Here is a 20,420-nt window from a genome sequence, read left to right as displayed (position 1 = left end):
ACCATTATCAAGATTTTTGTGAGGGCTAACTCATGAGTCTTGACTGTTTGTGATTGGCCAGTACTAAGTAACAGATGGGTGATTCAGATTCAGATTGTATTTAATTATCTGTGAATTCAGAGCTGTAATAAAATGAAATTAATTCCATGAAAGTACATAAATTAACCACAAAATGCAAACATGTCATAACTACATAAAGCAAAAATATCAGGATAGGAAAAAAACCTTCAGAAAACTGTAACCAATATTTTACAGAACCCTTACAGCAAAACCATGCTATATCCATTAGCCATAATTTTGAGACCAGGTCAGTTAAATTCCATGTCTACTTTGCATTCCAAATAAATAGAAATTGACACTTCAATGTGTATATAGAAAAGTCCATCTATCTGCTGAGTTTCATAATAAATATTAAATGTGATGAGATAGAGAACAGGTGGTGACTTATGTTTAAAATGAAATGTTTCATTCTTTGGTATTCGTGTTATTCTTAATAAATCATGACTGCAGCTGAGTAAATAGTTCACAGTGAATAATTTATCCAGAGGCAGCTTCTGAATCGGCCTGCTGGATATGTGGAAATAGATTAGGCTTAGCTTTGATGCTTTTGTTTGGGAGTTGATTTCTTTTCAAAGTCTGACTAATACATTGGCTCACTGATAGCTCATTTTAAATATTCAGAACTGGAGCTCTTATGCTGAGTTACAAGAAGCTAGATATATTGAGAAGTATCATTTCAATGTCAAAATCAGAGGAGGAGGCCAAACTATAATTTAAAGCTACTGTGCACAGTAATTGAAAATGTAGTTACCAAGAACCCTTACGGTTCTTCCATTTGTCAATAACACAGTAGGTGTTATTGCAAACAGGCCTGCTTTTTAGAAATGCTTATATCAAACATGTAAATGTTTGAATATTTGATTGTAGCTCAAAAATGTTTTGTCAGTCTTATGCAGGTCTAACTGTAACTGGATATTCAACTACTAAGACAAATTGCTCCCTCTGATGTTATGGAGAAAGCAGGACCGTGAGCATAGCACTTTCTGACGACAGTCTCTCAAGTTGAATCATGCCAGGACAGAAAGGTGCAATCGGTTTAATATGCCCCTCCTTGCACAGGTTTTAGCAAATCTGGCTCATTATCTCCCCAAATCCTTTGCAACTCTCTCACTGTTTCTTTGCCCTAGATTCCTCCTCAGAAATGAGGCCCGCTGGGACATTCACATCCACATTTCCAAGGTCCCTTTGTAAGAGCTTATACAGTGCAGAGTATCAGCTCTGCAAAGGAACGTAGATACCACAGCCAAGTGTAACAGGTTAAGATAAATGTATTGCCCTTTGACCAGTAGAGCATCTGACAAAAATAAGGCCTTGTTTTTGTTAATGACATTGACTCCTGCTGTGCTGAAAATGAACCCACTCCAATGGTTTGTCTATTAAGAGAAAACATTATTTCAGGTTCTTATTGAAAGCATTACATCATTTTTATTCAGAAAGAGCACCTATTCCTTAGAGACATAGGGCTTTATATTCAGTTTGCTACCGAAAAACAGCCGCCACCATTTGTCCTTTCTTGACATAGGGTGCCTTATCAATCTGACCAAAAGTTTATTTAAAGATCTCCTTCATGCCTGTTTGCTCAAATTCTGTTTGTATGTAGCTATTGATTGCTGCCCACTTGCATGAATTTCCTCTTTCTTCCTTTACTCACAAAACATCCAGACTTCTTCTGTGATGCGCTTTCCAGGAATTATCTTAGACCATTAGTGTCAAAAGCCCAGTGGTATCACAGCTCTCCAGTGATTAGCCATGATGTGTTTTCTGATGGGATATGCTCCGTTCTCTGGCCTGTTGAGGGTGCTGTGTATTCAGCTAATCCATGTTGAATTTTGTCATTGCAGGTATTTAGGGTGAGGGTGGCAGAAAGAGTTGGCGGAGACTTGCCAGGAGGCCTGGGAAAATAAAAACAATCTGGCAAGAGTTGGAGAACATGGAAACCGAGGACAAAAGAAAGACATAAGATTTCTTATTCAGTGGGAGTGACAGAATAACTATTTCTACTTAATTAATTTACTTACTTTAGTAATAGCTTCTCCTTTTTTCCATAGGATTGTAATACAAGAAGATGAAGACCACATTCTGTATAAGTTTGCTACTGGCTGGGCTTCATGCTGTTGCCCATGGTCAACTCCCACCCAACCACCACAATGGACATGATCCAAATGAACCTAAATACCACATGCATCACAGAGGTGAAGCGATCGCTTGCCTCAAACTAGTGCCAAACAACGCTGACTTTGCATTTCAATTTTTTAAAGAGGTTACACTCGAGGCACCTAATAAGAACATTTTCTTCTCTCCTGTAAGCATCTCCACTGCATTTGCGATGCTGGCCCTAGGGGCTAGATCAACCACTCAGACTCAAATCCTGGAAGGACTCACCTTCAACCTTACAGAGATTCAGGAGAAAGAGATACATGAAGGCTTCCACAATCTTGTCCACATGCTGAGCCATCCTGAGAGCGGGGTCCAGCTCAACATGGGGAATGCCATCTTTCTAACAGAGAAGCTGAAACCTCTAAAAAAGTTTTTAGATGATGCCAAAGCTCTATATCAGCTGGAGGCTTTTACCACTGACTTTAACAATCCCACGAAGGCTGAGAAGCAGATCAACGATTATATAGAGAGGAAAACACATGGGAAAATTACTGATTTGGTCAAGGACATGGATCCACAGACTGTAATGCTTCTGGCTAGCTTTGTTTTCTTTAAAGGTAAGTCCTCTAGGATTCACATTCATGTTATTCATTCCTATCAACTGATCTAATGTCAGCTACCTCGTTTGGAAATTGCTCTGGGGGAAATGTCAAATGCTCTTTGCTGGGCCAGAAGAGCCCCTAATGGCATACTGGAGGTATGGTGGAGAGGTGGCAGGATCCTGCTTGGCACGGGGAGGCAGCTGGGGGCCACACAGGCTTGGTTCTCTCTGTGGCTGCCACAGGAGCTCTGCTCCAAGCCGCAGTCTCCCATGCAGCCTGAGCTCACTTTTGTGGTTTTACCTGTAACTCCAATTGCCCCACGTTCTTCTAATTTTCATTGAAGGCACTGAGAAGCATGCATGACCTAATCCTTTTAATGCCTCTCTTTTAAAGTATTTATGATTCAATGGCTTAATTTACTACATAATCTGTTTTTTTTCCTATCAGAGTCCTTTATGTATACACACTAACACATTTGTATATGAAGAAGCTAGTGATGAACAGGGGAGGACATTTTAAGGAACAAAGTGGAAACATGGTACATTTCTGATGGGGGTTAGACGATGTGCTCTTAAGCCTGACACAACAGCACTCAGATATGAGATCCTACATTAATTTTATCTACAAATTCAGGCTTATGATTAAAGTAAATAGTAATAAAATGCATACAGTATATGAGCACACAGATGATGTCAGATAAGCCCTTAAATGGCAACTTACAGAAAGGCCACTTAGATCACCTGAACAGAAAAGTAATGGTAGGTACAAAGAAAATGTCTAATTAGTTCATTACTGGCATCTGAAAAATAAAGTGAAATTGGAATCTAAGGCACTCTTTTGACCACGTAAAAGATTCTTGCCTTACTGTGATACACATTTTAAAATGTTATGTTTGAACACTCTGAATTTAACAAATGGAGGAATGGGTGAATGCTATTACTAGTTATATAAAATTCAATTTATGATGGGATGGGACATGGGATATTCAGTTCTCCTATGATATATCTCCTTCTCTGTATCAGGCAACTGGGAAAAGCCTTTTAAACCAGAGCATACCGAAGAAAGGGAGTTCTTTGTGGATGCTGAAACTACTGTGAAGGTCCCTATGATGCACCAGACAGGCAGATTCGACTTCTATTTTGATGAGGAGCTGTCATGCACCGTGGTACGGCTTCATTATAATGGGAGTGCTACTGCATTTCTGGTTCTGCCAGCAAAAGGGAAAATGAAGCAGTTAGAGCAAACTCTGGTCAAGGAAACCATCCAGGAATGGTCAGACCATCTCTTCCAGAGGTAATCTTCTGCCAGTCAGCTGCAGTGACACCTAGATTTATAGTCTTTTTTTTTTTTTGGGGGGGGGGGGGAATGCAAACACTTGCTGATTCTGGGAAGTGAGTGGGTTATTTTTGGCTTGTGTGTCCTAGCTGTAAAAATCTTGCAGCTGGTTGGTATTTAACTATTCTCTTGATGCCTGAGTGACTCGCTGCTCCCCCCACCAGAGTGGAGACCATCCTGATGGGCTCCCAGGAGTCCCAAAGAACAAGCCTAGATTGGCGTTTCTAAAACAGTCCATTGACTGAGTGGGAAGGTGGCAATTCTAAGGCAAATCTCCTGTACTGAGGTTTCAGCTAATGTGATTTACCTCTCCACTGTGACTCAGACATGTGTCTAAACCTTAAATAAACCATAACTTAAAGTTTGTAGTAATGCATACATACATAATATGTCCTACACAAATAGCTTCCTTACAAGAACCATTGCAACACACAGTGGTTGTTAGAACAGGCTAGTGATTAATTGTGGGTGTCCTGATTTTCTGGCATTTTGGTTTTGAAACTATAAAAATCTAATGAGGTTCTGTTAGCTCCTACCATTGACACTAACATCAGCTAACACGTTTTACAACCTTGTTTGTCTGGGAGGGAAGCAATCTTAGCACTGGTAGATGAGTAATATCAAGTTAATACGTGCCTAATTTACCAAGCTCTGCCCTGATTCACAACTAATAAGGCTGTGCAGTTCACACCCATGATTCTTGGTGCATCATTATAGAAATGCCAGCACAGTTAATAAAAACATAATGGATAGCAAATTGGATATGAGTTAATAATGTGATATCTCAAATATGAAAAATAAAAATGTATAATTCTCAGCTGCGAAATGAGGAAAATCCTTATCCAAATGAATTCTTGGTGCAAGTTCCTTCAAGATCAACATAGGAATAAGTTCTTCATGGGAGAGGCTGTGAAAACCAAATGGATGGCAATTTCAGTTCTATTATGTTGATGCCAGTGCTAATAGACTTGGTCCCATCATCTTCTAGTGCACTGGGCAGTAACACATAAAGACTACAGCAGTGGGGTTTGGATCCGGTCCATTTTACTGTTCAACCCAAGCTATCTCTTGGTGAGACAACATAGACTTGAGCTACCTAAAGGGTAATCACTGCAGTAGGTGACTTGGAGGCTCCGAGGATCCCTAGACAATGCATGAAGAGAAATCCAACTGAACACATACTAAGCAGGAGCTGCCTACAGATAGCTCACAGTCAAAGGCAAACTCAATCATGGCCAGCCCACGGGAGGAAGACAATTAGAGGATAGGGTGTCCAAAGGTGCAGGCAGCCGGGCACAGACCTTCCCTGGAGCCATGCCAAATGCCACAGCTAAGCCAAAAACACTGCTTTGCTTTGAAGTGCTGGGGTTTGCCACACTTCTCCCCCAGCAGACTCTGTCTATGCCCCACTTCAGGTCTCTACCTGCTTGAGCAACATGGGCTGTCACCTCTGCACCTCATATTCTCTGGCTGTAAAGAGGGGCTCTCGTTACTGTCCTCCTTTGCAGAGTGTTCTCAGATTTGCTGAAGCAAATAACCAGATATGTATTACTGGTTGTTATTGTTATTATTATTATTATTATTATTACTATGAATGATAGTGCCTGTGTCACCATGAGAACCACCAGCAATTGAATTAGTGCTTGTTGTACACTCAGGGGTGGTCCAGCCCTGTGGGGTTTGACACTCATGGGAATTACACAGCTTTCTCACCATCATTTACCTTGGTGAAAGATCCTTCTCACCACCTTCTGTGTTTCTCTTTTACCTAACAGCCTGATGAGCCTCTACTTCCCCAAATTTTCTATTTCCGGGAGCTATGAAATAACGAACACTCTTAGCAAGATGGGAATTGTGGATGTGTTCACTGACCAGGCAGATCTCTCTGGCATCACTGGCACCCCAGAGCTGAAGGTTTCTAAAGTAAGTCTGTGGCTGTCAGCCCTTTCCTTTCTTTCACGAACATGCAGGAAAACCACTCTGTGGTAGCATCCAGAAACACCAGCTAAATACAGCTCACAGCTTCCCAGCTTGCCTGCAGCTGGGCTCACCCTGGCCTCAGCCTGCAAGCTTACAAGAGGAGTTTACAGTGGAGATCAGATTAGTTTGCTGCACATCTGTTTTTTCCAAGACTGGTATCAGCCGAGAGCTCTTGGGGGATATCTGGAACATGAGAGGAACATCAACCCCTGGCTCCTTGAGGGGAGCCACTAATGTGGCAGGCACACCACAGCCTGTCCTCCCACTCTGGAGACTCAGTTTCAGAGGTGCAGACAAGCTCTTACAAGTGGAGCCTCCAGCCTTCATCCAGTCTTTGTGACAGAGGGAAAATAGGCTGGGATTTTTTTTTTTTTTTGAGGAGATTTCTGTAGCTTCGTCCTGGTCCTCGTTTAAAACAGCCACGACTACAACAACATAGCTCACATCTCTGCTGCTCCTACTCACTTCTCAGTGGATCCTCCAAAGCAGGGCTGCTTTAAAAAGGATCTGATTCATCTCTCAGGTGGCTGTTGTCTGCCCAGAATGACTGTTTGTTTTCTTTCTTCCTAGGTTTTTCATAAGGCTGCTCTGGATGTTGATGAGAGAGGTACTGAGGCAGCAGCAGCAACTGCTGCTGAAATAATGACAGTGTCTCTTCCTCCAACCATTGAATTCAACCATCCCTTCCTCATGCTGATTTTTGATAGAGATACAAACAGTACACTCTTCATAGGAAAAATAGTTAACCCGACTATTACTAGCTGAAGTGACATACGGATTCTGCTTGCTATTACTGATTAAAGAAGACGTGAAATTGCATGACATGATTTATTTCCATTTGTACCAGCTTAGTATATGGTTCCTTTTTAGCAAGAGTTGTCATTCTATGCCATTATCAAAAACTATTGGTATTGACCATGACACTTCCTTAAGAGGAAGCAAGGAAAATGTTTTAAATTCAGCTAGCAAAGAATGCCTTTTTTACTTGACTGAAAGCCAAGGAAAGACCTAAGGTTTGCCAGCATTGAGAGAGAGACATTTGTGTTACAATGGAAGACTCCTGCTTAATAGGTGGTTGTCAGCCAGAATAGCAGATAAAATGATTAACACTCTTGCAAACAAAGCAAAAGTGATTGTAATTTACCATAAGTAAGTAAACAAGAGATAGGAAGAGTTGGATCAGGGTCACGGGAGACTGAAGTTTCTAATGGAGACAGAATGTGAAAAGCTGTCTTCAACAGAGAAAAAAATCTCCTTCTTCCACCAGAAACCTTTTATCATTTTTAGCATTAATCTAGCAGCAAATCTTCCTGAGTTTCTTGCAGCTCAAAACAGAGCAGGAGGATCAAATCTGCTCTTGAACCTGAAGACTTTCAACCACGTATTGCCAATTCGACAGAATTAGCCCGTGCACGTAGCTGACTTCTCACACATGTATCCATCAGTGGTCAGAAGGAGGATGTAGCTGGATGGGCAGGTGAGGTGTTTGGATGGCAATTACACAAGCATACTGTCAGCTGAGACTTGTGGAAAACATATAATGAGGGTCTAGAAAATTGTAGATATTTCAAGCGCCGTCCTTTTACAGCCAACAAAGTAGGTAGGGAGCACCCAATAAGTAGATCGTCTGACCCAGGGGGTGGTAGCAGGCACCCAAGTAGGACATAGGGCAGCTTGAAGGCTGGCTGGTAACTGCTTTCAACAGACGTGCCTTGGCAACAGGTACCAGAAAGAGTACAGTTGCCCCTTTCTTCCCTACAGTTGTGTTTTTTGGAATGGTGTCATGGCATCAGGAATCATGTTGGGAGCAGTCAAATAGCTTGGGAAGCTAACACAGCCTCAGCAAGGTCTTGTGTGCCCTCTGTGAAATTAAGAGCAAGTGTGATTTTACCAGTCTGGTGCAAAGCACTGTCTCTCCTTTCATAGTCAAAAGGAAAGCCTCCTTTCTGCTCTGTGTTCCTAGTAAAAAGCTCCTGTTAACTCCCATACGTGGTGCTTGACGGTGGTTTTGGACTAAACAGACACAGTCTCTGTATAGACAAGTCTATGGACAACTCACAAGCATCGATGGCAGGACTCCCAGTGAAAAAGATGCATGTGCGCTACATCATCTTCCTGGCTCCTTCCTGCATTCACCTCCATCTGTTTGGGTAGCTTTGTGGCCTGACGTCCACACAGCAATAATTCATAAGACACCCTATCTGACTGTACAAGTTTCGTGTCTTCCTGAAATATGACTGCACAGTGCAGCGATGATAGGGTCACTCTTCGCCGTTATCACTCCTACTGTTAACTGCTGTGAACAAACGGGCATCCAGCAAAGCAGCAGTAAAACCTTTAGGAATGAGAGAGCTCAAAGAGGTGAGATCCTTAGCTATATATTGACTTCCCTAGAGTCGCACCAGTTTGCACCAGTTGCAAAACTGATACAATTGATTTTAGTAGAGTGATCCTCAGTTTACATCAAGAAATGTGGAAGAAACAGAGGTCCCAGATGCAGTTACCTGCGGCAGCTGCAAGACTAAATATTGCTCGCTCCCTTGTAAACCATTTTGGAGTGGATGGAGACACATACATAGAAATACAGCATACTGGGAGGAAGGTTGTCCCCATGTGGTTCTGGGAGAGATCTGAAGATCAAGAGGATCCCTCGCATCAACTACATCAGCTTTCGCAGGCTGTTAATCCATAGTTTGGGAAGAAGACTCCTTTCTTTCCTATCCTCAGTATCTTGGTGCTCTCACAGACATGTGCCCCATTCAGAAGCAGGATGTGGGAATTGTTTTCCTCTCATATTCCAGGAAAATGAGCCTACAAGGCTGTAGGAGGGAGGAGCAGAGGCAAATGTGCTACCACACAGAACTGGCGCTCCGCAGCTTGTGCTTCCCCTCTCACTGCATCTCCTATATGATCTCTCTCTGTTTGTAAAACATGTTGGGGAGGTTGCAGGGACAGCAGGTGAGGTGGTACCTGCGTGCCAGCCACGGGAAGACAGAGCGGTGGCGACAAGGGGTGTCTGCCGTTCCCACAGGGGATTTCCTGCCAGTGCGAAGATCGGCGTCCGGGAGCTGTCTGCCAGACTTGCTTCATCAGGCAATAGCTCCTGGTGTATTGACATCGTGCTGTGATTTTCCACTGCAAGATTTGCCAGAGACAGTGTTGAAGAAGAGGCAGGCACCACACTTAGCACAAAAGAGCAGCAGACAGCTTGCTCCCTGCCTACGTCCATGCTGCGCTGTGCCATTTGTTATGTGGCCTGTTCTCATCTCTCCCCCCCATCCACCAAGTCCTACTCTCCTAATCCTGCTCTCGTCGCCACAAGCAACAACAAACAGATTTTCCCTATTACGCTCGCTCTTCGCGTTTCCTCTCTGCATCAGCTCTTTTTCACAGCCTCCCACTTTCCCTCCTGCAGACTAACATTTTATCCCTCCCACCCGCCGGCGCCATTTGTTCGTGTGGGAGGTTGACGCTGCCGGCTCAGCTGTAGCGCCTGCTCCACCAGCAGGTCCTGCTCTCCTCCTTCCCAAGAAATGGAGGGCGGGAGGCAACGGAGGTCCTTGCCCCCTGCAGACCACCCCAAGGGCACTCACGGCAGAGCAGGGAAGGCTGGGCAGAAAGGCAGGGTGTCAGGCCACTGAGCTATTCCCATTCAGTGCTATGGGCAATGTATAGATATAAACGAGCCAGAGGTATATCTCGGGAGCAATTAACCACCAGGTTCATTAGCCGTTGACACAGCAGACACAGCTAATGAGCGTGGGGACGGGACTCACAGCTGCACTTGTGGTAATCTCAGGTTTTGGCGACCTGGTTTTCCCCTGGCCAGCCGAAAGCCCCGTTTCATTTACTGCACCAGGGCTATGCCATCAGCTGTAGCCCGACAGCCTCCAAGTGCTCCAAGTACCGCGTCCCAAGACTGCAACAGCCTCCCCAGCTCACACACCGTTTCTGGAAGGAGGCATTTGGGGTACATTTTGCTCTCTTCTCACCACCGTCCAAGGCTGTACCTGGAGGAAGGGAACTGAAATTCCCCTCACTTCCCACCTTTAGTCCTTTAGCCCCTCTACAAAGAGAAGTCAAGGGAGAAACTCTTTATTTACATTTCAGGCAGGTGTAATCTGGTAGCTCTTGTTCAGCATGAAGAAAGACATGGGTCAGCATAGTCTTTAGCCTTGCAAATACAGCAGTGTTGTTGCTTGTAACACAGCTACCTGCTTTGTGTTAAACTAACAGCACAGGCCTCAGGTCTTTTGCACTTGTCAGGCTTTGCTTGGACTTGCCCTGGCCTGCCTGGGGTTTTAGCTTCTTTGTTTGTAACAGTAATTACCCAGCAATTAGGCGTTATTACCTAATTTGTTTAAATTTTTCCTTAGCTTTATATGATAGTATGGTATAACATTTACATATTGTTACAAATATAGATATTTCTATAACTAGGAGATATTAAGAACAAGTAGTTATTCTGCATAGAGTGAAATGTCTATGGCCCTAGAATGAAAAATGAAGGAGTACAGGCATGGCGGGGTGATAGCAGGGGACTTGAGAGTACAGGCACAGGATGATACTGGAGGCCTCAGGGCTATAAACTGCTCACCAGTGCTCAGTTACTGGTCATCAAAGGATTGCAGCCCTGGGAGCTGGGTAAAACCAGTTTGGGGGATAACTAGGGGAACAGGGATTAAGTACCCACTATATGTAAAACACAGCACAGGTAGTAAACTCAGGTGTAATGTGGACCTGTGAACCAATGAAGGAAGAGCAAAGGGTAGAGCATGTGAGCAAACGTGTCAAAATGACCCCAAGCAGACCCCAGAGCACAGAGATTGCACCCACCACCCTCGTACTCCTCCCAGCAAAGACACAGGATGTGGCCGTCCTGCCGTTCCCTTCCCTTAGGGCGGAAGCCATTGACCTGGGGAACCAGTGGGGCAGAGAAAGGGTGAGCGTAACACCAGAGAATGGGGAAGATACTAAAAAGTTTGTGTAAATTAATTTTAACTATACATAATCTGAACTGTAAGTCTTAGTATTGTAACCAGACTAATAATTCTTGGGTAAGACTGTTATAATTTAAAAGCACTACTGATAAATTCTCATCTTTGCATACAAGGCATGGGTTTTTTTTCACCGTAACAGGATTTTGAGTATAAGAGATTGGTGGGAATTCAAGCCACCTACTCTGTTACTTGGATGCAAAAAAATTGGTAATATCAGCAAGTGAGTCCCCTCACACCTGGGTAGAGCCAGAGAACAGAAGAGCCCTATTGCTTTCTTGCTTCCTATATGCAATATGAAAATACCCCATATAGCGCAAGGTAACCTCTGAAATGAGTGGATCTGGAGGAGGAGCATGACCAGAGCCCTGGCCTTTTGAGAAGAGACAGTGCTGCCAGAAAACATAGCGCTCCCCTGGCAGAGACTCAAGGTGGCGGCTGTTGCAGGCCACGGATGTGAACAAGCATGACTAATATCTCACTTGCTCTCTGTCATTGTAATTACTGCAGGTTGTCCAAGATACCAAGCAAGACCCCAGGGCTGGGGAAAAAGGGAGCTTTCAACACAGAGGCACCAGCACCCACTACCCCACGACTGTCTACAGCTTCTCTTCCTCTGCCAAGCGACACCTGAAGGGCTGACATACCACATGCAGTGATGTATCAGTGACAACAGACCTGGCCAACTCGTCTCTTTGGCAAAAGGGAAACACAGAAGGTGAGCAGCCCCAGGGAGCACCGAGGCTGCGGCACCAAAATCCCCACCACTCTGGGGCTAACAGGCTCCCCTCCATGCTCTTGAGGTGGTCAGAGGAGACCTGTTCCATGGACAGTATTTCGAACTGCTTTGTTAGTCTGGAAGCTGAAGAAGGCAGTACAACAGGCATCAGTACAACTCCTTTTTCCTTGCCTCCTTATCTTATCTGATATACTGATACTCTGTTATTCAGTCACTAGATGTTTAGCAACTTGACCAAAAGCACCTTCTTTTTTTTTTTCCTGGATAGCCATAAGAAGTAAGATTTCATCATTATTTATTCTGTCTTATCTTCAGTAACTGAGCCAGTCAGCTACAGATTAGTGGAAGGCGTCAGCATGCCTCTACTCACTGGCATGGGACAGCAGCTCACTGAGAGGAGGTGAAATCACAGCTAAAAACTCTAGCAGGTTGCTTTCTTCATACATGGAAAAACTCTTTAAAAACAAATCTTCCCAGCTGTAAATGACAGCAACTGCCCTTCTGTGACAGCTACACAGAAGGTGCTGTGGCAAAACCCCTGTGTGCTCTTTCATGTATGTCAAAATCACTGCTCCCAGAGTGCCCAGCCTCTAACCAAAACTGACGTTGAAACATACAGTCTTGTTGCTGTTGGGGCATTGATGACAGCCAGCATTTTTAAGGACAACTTGTTGCAGGCCAGGTGTGAACGTGGTTGTGCGGGTCATTGGTTGTAGGAGACCAGTGTGAGAATCTGGTTGTGTTTGTGATTGCTCTCCAGGCAATCTGAAGATATGAATTTGAAGTACTTGTGTTACAGTTTGATCTAGTTCTATCCATTCTTTTATATCCCTGGGTTGGCTATGCTCTCTGTGTAAAAAACAGAGAACCTATTTGCCTGCTAAATGATGCAGCTGAGAGATTATGAGACTACCTAGTGTGTTGAAATAGCTGGCTTCAAAGTGAGTGAGATAACTGTTTAACTAACATAATGTTTGGCCACAGGTAAAAGTCTAGCATGACTTAATACTTGTATAACATCCAAAACTTTTAACAAAAGCTTTAGCAATATACACTAGAGGGATTTATTTTCCATATATTCTCAAAATATATCCTGAGTTCCTCAGACAGTAGTGGGGAAAAGATACACTTCTGGAGTGGCTTTGCAGTGGAAATGAGCTCAGCCTGTCACGCTGGGCAGCGAGGGTGATGCCGTCCCACATAGCCCACCGGCATCAGTCAGGGAGCCCTGGCTGACTCAGCGGTCTTCCCAAACAGGCAGATCTCGTATGCATTTGTCTTCATGAAGTTGGCTTCCTCTAGTCACAGAATAAAAACTTTCTAATGATTCTAGACTTTAGTGAAATACAAATGCAAGGTTCCAGAGACAAAGGGTGTGTTTAATCTGGCGGCTGCGGAAAAGCTCAGCCTTCTTGGTTAGCAAGGCAGGTTAGCTCGGTCTGCTTCTGCCCATGGCACCAGGACTGGTGGTGCTGAGGCCGAGCCTGGCTACGTGCAAGGCCACTTGGGTCAAGAAACCGGGGGTATCCCTACAGTGGGGGCCGAGGATAAATAGGAGCTCAGATAGAAGGAGCCACGGGGTTGTGGCTCCCAGCCTCACTACCAAGCAGAGAGCCGCTGACCGTGATGCAAGAGCCCCAGTGTCACCCACCCCGTGCCCCTGCCCGCGTTGTCCTTCCCCGGGTAGCACAGATGGGGACGGCAGGGGAAAGGAAGGACTTCCGTGAAGCGGGAAGTCTGAAGTCAGGAGTATAAGTGTGTTTGCTGTCACATTCGGAGGCACGACCTCCCCTGCAGAAGAAATACCAACTTCCAAATGTCCCCTTTAACCTGATATGAGCAAAACCCACTTTTTTAGGATATGACAACTGGGATCACCATATCATTGCAGAATCAAAAATACACACTTCAAGACAGCCAGCATATTTTGTTTCAGCTTCGTTCTGCCTACCATGTATATCATATCATAACCAATGCAGGTTGCATTTACCAACACAGGGCATATCTCAATGGCTCATTAAGTGCTTCAAGAAGAGGTGAGCCCCACACCCCACGCAGATGGGGAAGTGACCAAGACCGTACAACAAGGTAGCACAAAATCTGGACGTTTTTGAGATTACCGGGAGACTGTGATGACAGCACTTTACAACAGAGGTTTCTCCCCAGCTCAAATGCATCACTGTTGAGATACAGAAGGAACGGTGGTTTTTAGGACTCTGCTCCCTCCTGCCTGCTCCCCTCCACCATTGAGCAGTGCTGGTGCTGCTTTACATGCCAGCAGGGCCTCCCTGGGTGGAGTGTGCTCCACCAAGGCATGCTTGCTTCTCAGCTTCCTCCCCCAGATCGGCTCGCAGGTTGACTGCAACTTGCCACCATTCCTGAGCAAAACCTGATGGGCAAAGGGACACAGCCCAGGTCCTGCCAGCTCTGCACCTGTTTGCTTGATGCCCTGGCATTTAGCTATGTTCAGTATGTTCATTGTATTTCTTTCCTACAGATGCATTCACACACAAATATGCATGCACGTGCACACGTGCGCGCACACACACACACACTCTCATCTTTTTTGTATGTTCTGGGGTCACAAAAGTGTTAACTGCTGGTTATAAGTGTGTTAACTGTTGGTTTATAATTAAACCAAATGACTATAGAAGATTGTGGCTAAGACTCTCAATGCGCAGTGGAGATTCTATGAGAAAATGCTTTGCTAGCTTATATCTTTGTTTTCCAGTCTCTCAGTGTAAATTTAAGATAACCCTCATGTTTGCATTGCAGCTAGCATGCTGACTTTGCATACTTCTTCCACCCCCATGCCCTATTGCTTGATTTTAAATTAGGAGTTGAAACTCTGGGCAAAGACTCCGTTGCACAGCTTAATTTTCATTTTAGCAGAACCGAAAAAGAGAAGAGGCATTTACATTTCATGAGTGCTTAGGACCAAATTTCCAGCCTGGCTTCAACTTTTACTTTTGCAACCTCATCTGTTAGAGCTTGTTTGCTTGCAGGCTTTCAGTATCATTCTGCAGACTGCCCTCAACACCTGCATCTATCACATCTACTTGAACTGGATGTGCTGTTACCAACATAAACTGCAGCATGTGCATAATTAATTACTAAATTGGCCCTTGCCTGAGCAAGGACAGTTAAACCCACAGGCTGCTCAGTGAAGTAATGCAGTTATGTCATTATACAACTGCTTCATACGGAGACTGTTTATGCCACTTCCCCTGAGCAGCACGAGCTGTACTGCTATAAGCACAGCTGGACCAGTGCCATTGCTCCTACAGGGAGTCTCTCACTGGCTCAGCTCTCAGTGAGAGCTCAAAACCCATCACACCATGGCAGGTCTGGGCACGTCTAGGGTAAGAGCTGCTCTGTCAGTCAGGTAAGTATGGCAGTCACACAGACATGGGGGGCAATATATCTACTCCTGTTGTGCCAGCTAGCAGTGGAAATTGTGAGTTTTGCAAGGCTTCACATGTTGAATTTTGGTCAAAAAGGCAGAAACAGGTGCATTGGTTTCCAAAAATAATATTTGATGAATAATTCCACCTTCACATTAAAATTGTGTGCACACAAGAACAAGGTTCTGCTATGATCTAAAGGATTGGTTTAAAGCAATATAGTTCTAGAGTGAAAATTTTCTGAACTTTTGTTCTGCTATAAGAAATCCTTTTAAATTTGTCACCTGGCAAAAAGTTTAAGCTCAGCCAAGAAGTCACTCTTATGCTGGAACGAAAGTCCACACAAGGATTTAGGTTAGTAACATTTCCTCATCGCTGTTCCACTGCATTATTTCCTCATGTAGACAGCCCTATGCCAGTTAAATTTTACTGATACAATGATAAAACATATCCACACTGAAAAGACTATTAATTTTCCTCTCTTTATTATTGTAGTGGTCTGTATCTTATAGGTTTCTTTCTTCAGATGAAAAACATCAGTTCTGTTTTTCATGTTCTCTTTAGTGTTTCTGATGTGTCTGCTAGCAGACGTCCGTCTTCTGTGGCCCATCATGCTACACATTACCTGTGAAGAACAATTTGATCTGGTACACAATAGCAGGAGTCTGAGCATCTGAGCACATTGTCACATACAGTCCACATTACTCATATACAAATCTAAGAAGGAGTTGAGACCTGCCGTCTGGAGCATGTTAGAAGCAAAGACATTTGCCTATACTGTCCAACCTGTATGGAGTACGGAGGAGGTGGATTATCACTGGGTCTGACCTACCACAAGCATCGAAGTAGGTCCAGTGACTGTATTCTTACTACAGAAAGGGACTGCAGAACATCTTTGTGTCCAAGCTTAGATCTTCCAATGCGTATTATGGATACGACATGCCTAAGCTGTAAGATAACTATAGTCAAGCTGAAGATATAAGTTTGGGGGGTAAGTGTATGAACCATGACGCTAAAGACTAAAGTCTGTTCTTAAGCGCTCTCTTGATACAGAGTCCTTAATTTCATGCTATTGCTGCACTGGCGTTCACAAGAGCACTTGTTTTCCTGTTGGTCAGAGAGAGCAAAGTCTTGTTAAATATAGCCACTCGCTCAATAAAATGTAGTTGAAATATCATATTCACCCTACGTTTATCTTCTGCTAAATAGAAATGTTGGCTGACAAGAAGTCTGACCACAGGACTGGCTGTCCTTTAGAAGGACAATGGCTGGAACTTGAAGACACCACTGCTCACTGAAGAAGAATGGGTGGTGAATTGTAATTTAAACCTCCTGTCAATGCAAATGCTTCCATGCTCATTACAATGCCAAAAAGAAAAATGAATACCCCCATCAAAGGCAAATTATATGATGCAGAAATCTCACATTCATTCTATAATCAGCCGCTGACCAAGGTTACTATCATTCACTATGGAGCTACTTCAGCGGGATCCAAAAATTGTTTCATTATATAGGGAGCAAAATAGGTGCTTTCAATCAAAAATGACTAAGAAGAAACAAGTAAAGATGCTAGATGAGGCCTTCTGGGAGGCAAGGAGGATGTCTTGGATGTGTTCAGTGACTTATTCCAATCTGGCCACAGACCCAGGAAGTGTCTGAAGTAAGACTGCTCCCACGCTGGAGACACCACTCTCTTTAAAGGAATATATAATACAGTGTATTACAGGCTTTTAAGTGCTTCAGTTTGGCTCAACATCCTGACTGTAGGAGACCGGGAATCTTTCCAAGAAAAGTCATATAGAGCAGTGCTGATATTGTGCTCATGGCTGTAGCACAGAAAAGCAAGACTAACCTAGAGCTGAATCTTCCCAGAGGCCCTGGCGCTGAAGGTGCTTTAAGCTGGCCCATGATCCACGGCCTGTGGGAACACAACTTTCTACTCCAAGTGAGTCAGTGTCCAAAGAGACTGCATTGCCAGCGCCAACCACACGGCAAAATGCTGTCACTAGCCAAGGAACAGTCCTTTAATGGCCAGTTATGCTTCAGGGCTTGATGAAATCTTGGGCCAGGTTTTGAGTATCTCCAAGGATGGTTACTATTTCTGACCTCTGTTCAATAAAGTCTCACCTTCCTGCTACCTTGACTGTCTTCCTTTTCTTCTCCTTCCAGCTGTCCTATGACCCTCTAGGTGTGGATACTTATATAAAAACTGCTCAGCATGAACATATCACACTACTGTTTGTTACGCAGCAAGTGAATATTAAGGTTGCATTTACCTCCAACACACTGATGGGCCTAACTTATCAGCATAAAAATAAATATCCAAAAGCAAACCCATGCACTATTTTTTGTGTATATAAACAGTTATCTGGCCTACAGAATCAGTGAAACCTGTTTTCCATAGCTGCTCTGGTGCGGATTCTCTGATGTCTAACAAAGGCAAGCTCATTGGCTCCTCCCACAATGCAGGCTGTGAAAGTCTCTCTGTCCTAGATCGGGTCACTCAACCTCATGAAATTTGTATTAAGTTGGTATGTTTCAGACCTGTATCATTTTGTCAGATTGGATGCAAAAAGAGAATACTTTCAAAATACACACAGTGGAATGAAGAGAAGGCAAGAGAGAGAGAATAAGACAGAGGAAGTATAACCTGAATTTCCTTAAAAAAAAACAAGCTGAAAATTCACTGAGTCACAGCTGCAAAGTTGGATGGCACGTTAGCCAGAATATATCAGGAACTGGGAAGAGCAACCAAGTACTGTAGTGCTCTAAGGAAGCCTCTCAAAAGAACTATAAACTTTTCACCTGGCACCCATCAGGAGTGAGAGAGATTCATGCGTTTGCTCCATTTCCCAAATAATTTTTCTAATATGCTATTCTCACTAGCAATGTATGTGCATCCTTAAAAACTCCCATTTCAAAGATGAGTAAGGTTGCTAAGTGACATTAACGCTTAAATCAAGGAAATGAATAATTAACACCTCACATCTGGCACTGCCCACATATTAAATGCAATATTCTTATGAAAGGTAAAGAAAACTGTATCTGCGTCGCCACAGAGCCCATAGACGGGGTGCTGTCCATTTAACTATTTCACTGTCTAAATATTTTTCCTTACGGGGAGGAAACAATGGAAATATTAGTTACAAATTTTCAACTGAGAGTGGATCTTTAGTATAATATGTCTGTTTCTTGAAAAAGAATATATATGTGATCGAGTGATAGACACAAATATCCAGTGTCACTGGCCTTATATTTGAGACTGATCATTATGGATGTCTCTTGTATGTAGCAGCATGTAATTTATTATCCTTTTAACCCAAACTCACAAGAACTATGCTATTGCCATATGACAGCTTCATATAGTATTTGAAGAAAATGTTCATGTCTTCTTAAAGATTTGTCTATCTGCCCTTGCTTCTTCACTTTAGCTTTATTGTTTTCAGGTAAACTTGGATATTGTCATTAAAAATCTCAAGAAGGGACAGGTCCCAGACCAGCATGCAGAAATGAATAGAAGCAGATATCAGCAAGATACTGACTTGTCTCATTGAAGACCAGGTAGAGTAACGTGCTGAAGCAGGTCAAAGACACCAAGTCCTGTATGAAAACTAACGCCTGCTTAAATACTTTGTGAAAGCACAGCCAGGTAGGCACATACTTTCTCTAGGAAGAAAAGTTGCTTTTGAATGCCCACAGCACGCAGCCTACAGGAAGCCCACGCTCAAGCCATGAGAACTAGTACCAGACCTGTAGCAGGTTACTGTACTGATATCCACACTTAAAAGGAAAAAAAACAACCAAACAAAAAGCCCAACCTCGCAACGCAGAGCTCTTTGCCAGCCACTCTGGGCAATGTGGATAACATTAACTTGCACTCATTTGCTACTTCGTAAACCTCAGCACATTCCACAAGTGCAGGTGAGCATCTTTTGCTTGTCTTTTACGGAGGCCAAAGTGCAGAGATTTCTTCATTACATCAGGTAATTGCTTCAGGCCAGACAGCCAAAGAGTGCAACTCACAGGAACTCAACTTGATTATCACAGCAGTAAGGAGATGCATGCGCAGCGCATGTAAACATGGAATTTGGATAAGGAACAGTGGGAAAATACATCATATTCCAAGTTCAGGTGATCAGAAGTCATTGATGTCAATATTTTCTGCCACTTTGAAGATGCAATAATAATATTTTTCCCCCTTAGACACACCAATCTCTTAGACACTTTGTAATTCCTGCCTTTAAAGTTGATTTTTTTCAGGAATTTAAAATAGAAATGCACTTGCATTTCAAATCTACTGGAGAAACTTTGAGATGCCCTCCCAGGGGAACAGAAGTGTCTTCCAGTGCCAGTTGTTTAAGTTTGTGTCTCCTGCCTGCTTAAGTCCTGCCTCACGATACAAACTTAGTAAGACACAGAGAAGGGCAGATGTCCAAACACACAAAATTATCCTTCTTGCCATCAGAGAAATAAAGGTTCTGATGACACCTGCTGGCTCCACTGGGACTAGGCAAACACCAACCACTCCCTGCTGTAGCTCTTGAATTCTTGTATGTAAAAACACAGGCCAAATAAATTATTGAGAATGCAAATGTTCCTTTGCTGCGAGTCAGAGGATTACAGGAAACAGGGCTGGGAGTGACTTTAAAAGGTTATTTACTCCATCCCTGGAATAAAGCAGGATTCATGCTACTTCCATCATACCTCATGGATAAGTGTCTTACCTGTTACTGAAAAATGATAGTACTTCTCTGGACACACTACTATAGTGTTTCATCATTTTTGCATTCCCTATAAAAGCTTCCATAGTAAGATGCCCTATTAACAGACAATTATAATTTTATTTGTGCGTTCAAGGACAATTAGACAGCACTTGACTGTGAAGTTGAAAATATAAAGGAGATAGATACTTCAGCCCTATGTTACGAAATACTACAGCTTTACCGCTTTGTCCATCTGCCACAGTAACACACCCAACCCGCCCCAGGTAAGATGCAGGAATACGTACCTTTCAAAGATGCTTTCACTACAGGAATCCTCCCATATGAGCAATTGCACAGGCCTAGTTCTCTACGAAAAGGATCAGGCTTATCAACAGTGTAGGTATGGAGCCACCAGGGTGTTTGCATCCAGCTGATTTCAATTATAACGTGCACTCTCTGAGTGGGAGAAGCAGCAGCCACCTTGATGAATCATCTCATTGACA

The 20,420-nt window shown here is 43.5% G+C and overlaps 1 protein-coding gene across 1 annotated transcript; it reads left to right on the top strand.

The window, feature by feature from the left end:
• The first annotated feature begins 2,107 nt into the window (after positions 1 to 2,107).
• LOC103923937 (alpha-1-antiproteinase 2-like) lies at positions 2,108 to 7,079 on the top strand. Its single transcript, XM_009332375.1, has 4 exons — positions 2,108 to 2,774; positions 3,782 to 4,052; positions 5,870 to 6,017; positions 6,645 to 7,079. The coding sequence occupies exons 1-4, from the start codon at positions 2,126 to 2,128 to the stop codon at positions 6,837 to 6,839; spliced, it is 1,263 nt and encodes a 420-aa protein (XP_009330650.1). The 5' UTR covers positions 2,108 to 2,125; the 3' UTR covers positions 6,840 to 7,079.
• The last annotated feature ends 13,341 nt before the right edge of the window (positions 7,080 to 20,420 follow it).

Source organism: Pygoscelis adeliae, unplaced genomic scaffold (genome assembly GCF_000699105.1).
Source record: "Pygoscelis adeliae isolate BGI_AS28 unplaced genomic scaffold, ASM69910v1 Scaffold429, whole genome shotgun sequence".
In the NCBI taxonomy this organism is placed as follows: Eukaryota; Metazoa; Chordata; class Aves; order Sphenisciformes; family Spheniscidae; genus Pygoscelis; species Pygoscelis adeliae.
This window is presented reverse-complemented; position numbering and strand designations above follow the sequence as displayed.

Coding starts and splice junctions, on each gene's coding strand:
- LOC103923937 (XM_009332375.1), top strand. CDS start 2,126: ATGAAGACCACATTCTGTATAAGTTTGCTACTGGCTGGGCTTCATGCT. Junction 4,053..5,869: donor TCAGACCATCTCTTCCAGAG/GTAATCTTCTGC, acceptor TTTACCTAACAG/CCTGATGAGCCTCTACTTCC. Junction 6,018..6,644: donor CAGAGCTGAAGGTTTCTAAA/GTAAGTCTGTGG, acceptor CTTTCTTCCTAG/GTTTTTCATAAGGCTGCTCT.